General features: G+C 44.1%; 1 protein-coding gene across 3 annotated transcripts; it reads left to right on the top strand.

Annotated features, from left to right (window-relative positions):
• Positions 1-2504: 2504 nt before the first annotated feature.
• On the top strand, positions 2505-4107 carry LOC131221111 (36.4 kDa proline-rich protein-like). 3 transcript variants are annotated; one of them, XM_058216237.1, is made up of 2 exons: positions 2505-3187; positions 3266-4107. In XM_058216237.1, the coding sequence occupies exons 1-2, from the start codon at positions 2560-2562 to the stop codon at positions 3760-3762; spliced, it is 1125 nt and encodes a 374-aa protein (XP_058072220.1). In that variant the 5' UTR covers positions 2505-2559; the 3' UTR covers positions 3763-4107. The 3 variants fall into 3 exon arrangements, with proteins under 3 accessions (XP_058072220.1, XP_058072219.1, XP_058072221.1); XM_058216238.1 differs by having other exon boundaries at positions 2506-3139; positions 3272-4107; XM_058216236.1 differs by having other exon boundaries at positions 2505-4107.
• Positions 4108-4567: the final 460 nt, after the last annotated feature.

Genomic DNA, 4567 nt, shown 5'->3' with positions numbered 1-4567 from the left:
GTGGGCCCTATAAATGTTTCAACTGGGTGTGACGGCTCCCACAGTTTTCTGTGGTGGGTCCACTTGGAATTTAGATCTATATCATTCTCTTTATAATGCTATAAAATGATCTCTTAAAATGGTTGGACGGCATGGATACAACACACGCATCATGGCGGGGTCCACAGAGCGACGTCACTTCAATAGCGATTTGGCTGCTGACATTGTCAGTATCCAATCCGTGCCCAACAAGCAGGTAACGTTACCTCTGCATGTGCGTTCCCACGCGTACACACTTTGACCAGGTGGATAAAAACATGAACATTTTGGTGTAGAACTCTTTCAGGCCCACCGTAATGTATATATTTTATCAAAGGCGATTTCATTTTTCTATATTAACTTAAAATTAAAGCAGGTCTAAAACTCAAGTTAGCTACACCACGGAAAACCATGAAGATTGAATTACATCAATAGAAAACAGTGGAGATTGAATACCGACCGTTGAAAACTACTGTAAAACGAAGGAAGTTTTGAATCAAGCTGATATTTATCTTTTCCCAACGTTCATCCAGATCTGTATGACTTAAAAAAATTAAAAATAAAAAAAAAATAAAATAAAAAATATATGGTAAGTTGACAAATAAACATCGGTTGTCCCACAGTTTTCTGTGGTGTTGTCCACTTGTACTTTGGATATGACTTTTGTATTGGTGTCCTAAAATGAGTCGGTAAAAAGGATGGACACGTGGATAAAACACGCAGCTCGATTGACGCACGTTCGTGACACCACCTAGCTATGTGTTGTTGGATCACCGCGCAATCCGCGTCCAAACATTCCTGCATATATTCGATCTCAAAAATATCCACCACACGTGAACAAACAGTTCTCAAGCCCAACCGTTTGGACGGTGAGGTTTCCATCCATCCACCCGATAACGTCCAAACTTCTATTTGAGTATGACATCCAAACCGTCCAATAGGCTGGCTCTAGAACGAAGATTTCCATATGCAAAAATCAGCCTCCTTCATTCATTTTCTAGAGCACACTAGAAAAAAAATATATACCTGATGATAAATAATAAAATATACGTATGGCCCCCCTGAATAGCAGATGGTGCTTATTTTTAATTAAAATGATCTTGATGGATGTACCAACCTACTCAATGGGTTGGATGCTACACGCACTCGATGGTTTGGAAATTATCCACTATATGAACAGTTACTTGCCGGGTAACTAATCAAAGAATGGCCTTACGGTAAAGATGTCCGACAACCAATCGTGATTAGGTATGGATGGGGCCCACTTGGCTCTATGAATAGACGTACGAGGGCGGGCCCTATAGTGGTATTAGCAGCTGTACATAACATAACACTGGTTGCCCAGCGTTATCAATTTGGGGAGTGGATTAGGTGCGGCTAGATACTGCGGGGCCTACCTTCATGCATACGTTGTATATCCATGCCGTCCATCCGTTTTTCCGGCTCATTTTAGGGGATGATGTCAAAAATGAAACATATCCAAATATCAGGTGGATTACACTTAGGAAACATTGGTGATTGACCACTAAAAACTTCTCATGAGCCACGAACGTTTTGGATCAAGTTGATATGTTGTATTTCTCTTCATCCAGGTCTGTCTGACCTTATCAACAGGTTGGATGGAAAATAAAAATTATGTTGACCATTAAGGTGGCCCTGGAAAGGTGTGGTGGGTATTCAATCCCCACTATTTCCTATGGGCTATGGTGTGGTTCACTTGAGAGTCTTCATTTTTTAGCTCATGCCTAAAACGAGCTAGAAAAACGGATGGACAGCGTCGATATATGATACATGCATCAAGGTGGGCTGCACCTAATCCGCTCTAAACGATTTGATAAATGCCTAGCCGGAAAGATAAGGAGGCAAGGAATCTCCCATCAATCTAATAATGGGACCAACGTGATGGACGTGATAATCTGAAGGTGGACCATAGTCAGATCTCCCATTCTTCACATCCATCCACACATAACATGGCCGACACAAGTGTACTCGACACGGAAGTATGCTGTCACCATACGCGTCGATCACGGAAAGATAGGGACTGATCATCATCCCACGTGTCGGCAAGGCACACAGGAAAATGCAAGAGGGAGCCATTTGGATGCATCCAGAACGTCAAATCTAGTGGGACCCACTTAGCGCGTTATGTTCTCTGGAATTGGCAGCACAGTCACGGGCTCAATAGCCACAGGAAGTTAAAAGACAAAATCTCATCCTTTTGGAACCCATATTCTACTATAAAAAAATAAAAATAAAAATATCACCCTACTTTCCACATACAACTTGTGGTACAAAGGACAAAGCTCTAGCTAGCCTAGTGTTTTTCAAGTCAATGCACCGTGACAAGCACCACAATTTTATTAAGAAGAAAAGAAAAGGAGACAATGGTGTTGATTCAAACAAAACTAATGGTTGTGATGGGGTGGGCTACCTTCCTTGCTCTTCTATAAAAATGATCTCATATGTGTCATGGGACTTCATTCACTTCACTCATAGTGGTTGTGTTTGAGAGGGAGTGTGAAGGAGCTCTCTCCAAAGGAAATGGGGAAGTTTGTTCTGGTACATCTCTTGCTTCTAGTGGTGTATCTAGGGTCACTACTTCCTTCTCTTGCATGTCCCTATTGCCCTTACCCAACTCCTCCTACTAAACCACCTAAGGTGCCACCCAAGTTCCCTCCCAAGCATCCTCCAAATGTTAAGCCATTGCCACCACCCCCAGTTGTGGTCAAGCCACCCTACGTTAAGCCGCCCAGCCCACCCAAGGTGAGCCCCAAACCACCACCCTATGTCAAGCCGCCCTACGTTAAGCCGCCCAGCCCGCCGAAGGTGAGCCCCAAACCACCGCCCTATGTCAAGCCACCCCATGTTAAACCACCCCATGTTAAGCCACCCTATGTCAAGCCACCCTATGTTAAGCCACCACATGTTAAACCACCCCATGTTGGCCCGCCCTATGTAAAGCCCCCTCCAGTTGAGAAGCCGTGCCCGCCTCCCCCTCAGGGAGTTCTGCCTAAGCCTCCGACCCCAGCACCGGTGGTCCCCACACCGCCATCACCTCCGAAAGTATATCCACCATTGCCTCCACCATCGCCTCCAACAGTTGTCCCTACACCGCCATCGCCTCCGAAAGTATATCCACCGTCGCCTCCGAAAGTATATCCACCATTGCCTCCAATAGTAGTCCCCACCCCGCCATCGCCTCCAAAAGTTGTCCCCACACCGCCATCGCCTCCGAAAGTATATCCACCGTCGCCTCCGAAAGTATATCCACCATTGCCTCCTATAGTCGTCCCCACCCCGCCATCGCCTCCAACAGTTGTCCCTACACCGCCATCGCCTCCGAAAGTATATCCACCGTCGCCATCACCTCCGAAAGTACTCCCGCCATCGCCTCCAATTGTAGTCCCCACACCACCGTTCCCTCCGAAGGTTGTCCCACCACCTTTCCAGAAGCCGTGCCCGCCGCCGCCGCCGCCAACACAGCAAACATGCCCCATTGACACACTCAAGCTGGGTGCATGTGTGGACCTCTTGGGTGGTCTGATCCACATTGGCATAGGCAGTGGGGCCAAGGATACATGTTGCCCAGTTCTACAAGGGCTGGTAGACTTGGATGCAGCTCTTTGCCTTTGCACCACCATCAAGGCCAAGCTCCTAAACATCAATATCATCCTACCCATTGCTCTTGAGCTCTTGATTGACTGTGGGAAGACCCCTCCACCAGGGTACCAGTGTCCTGCGTAAGGTACACTAACAAGTGGCATTTTGGTAATTTTTTATGTTTTTTTGTATGAAGGGTTAAAAAGGCGTGGATAGACAATCAAAGACTAACCCATGGATCAGCTGGGAGTGTAGGAGATAGAGTTTTTGTTTTGGAATGTATGTGAGTTTCTCAAGACATGTGGGAAATTTGGAAAGAATAATGCAATGCCTAGGCTAATCCATGGATGAGGGGTTGTTTTGATGCAGCTGGGAGTGTAAGAAATGGAGTTTGTTTTGTTATGTATGTGAGTTTCCTAAGCCATGTAGGAGACTTGGACAGAATAAGCAACGCATAGAGTCTTAAACGGCCTATGTTTCTCTTTTTTATTTCTCTTCTTCTTCTGGTCTTTGTTTTTTTTTTTTTTTTTTTTTTTTTTTTTTGAAGTGTGCGTAAAGGTTGTTTGGTTGATGACAAAAGGTCCTAACCGGTGGTAAATGAATGCATATGATAAAAAGGTCGCTTGGATGATGATAAACAACAGTAATTGGAATCAATATGAAATAAAATGCAGCAAAATCATTTAAATTGGGACCCTCCCATAAGGCCAAATAAGGCTAAGAATCGGATGCAAATGTCAGAAATGGGCGGATTTTTAATATGAGCCTAATTCTATGGTACATTTTTTAATATGAGCCTAATTCTATGGTACACTTAAGAATTAAACTTTTCTTATTTTTAGCAAAGTATATATTTCAATAGGCTTATTATAATTATTATGTCAAATGTCAGGTATACTAATTTACAGTGTTAGAACTGATTAACTTAATGTATTCCAATTACTGGAAT

This window comes from Magnolia sinica, chromosome 12 (genome assembly GCF_029962835.1).
Source record: "Magnolia sinica isolate HGM2019 chromosome 12, MsV1, whole genome shotgun sequence".
Taxonomy (NCBI): domain Eukaryota; kingdom Viridiplantae; phylum Streptophyta; class Magnoliopsida; order Magnoliales; family Magnoliaceae; genus Magnolia; species Magnolia sinica.
This window is presented reverse-complemented; position numbering and strand designations above follow the sequence as displayed.

Excerpts from the sequence above, each read along its gene's own strand:
- LOC131221111 (XM_058216236.1), top strand. The coding sequence starts at position 2,560 with ATGGGGAAGTTTGTTCTGGTACATCTCTTGCTTCTAGTGGTGTATCTA.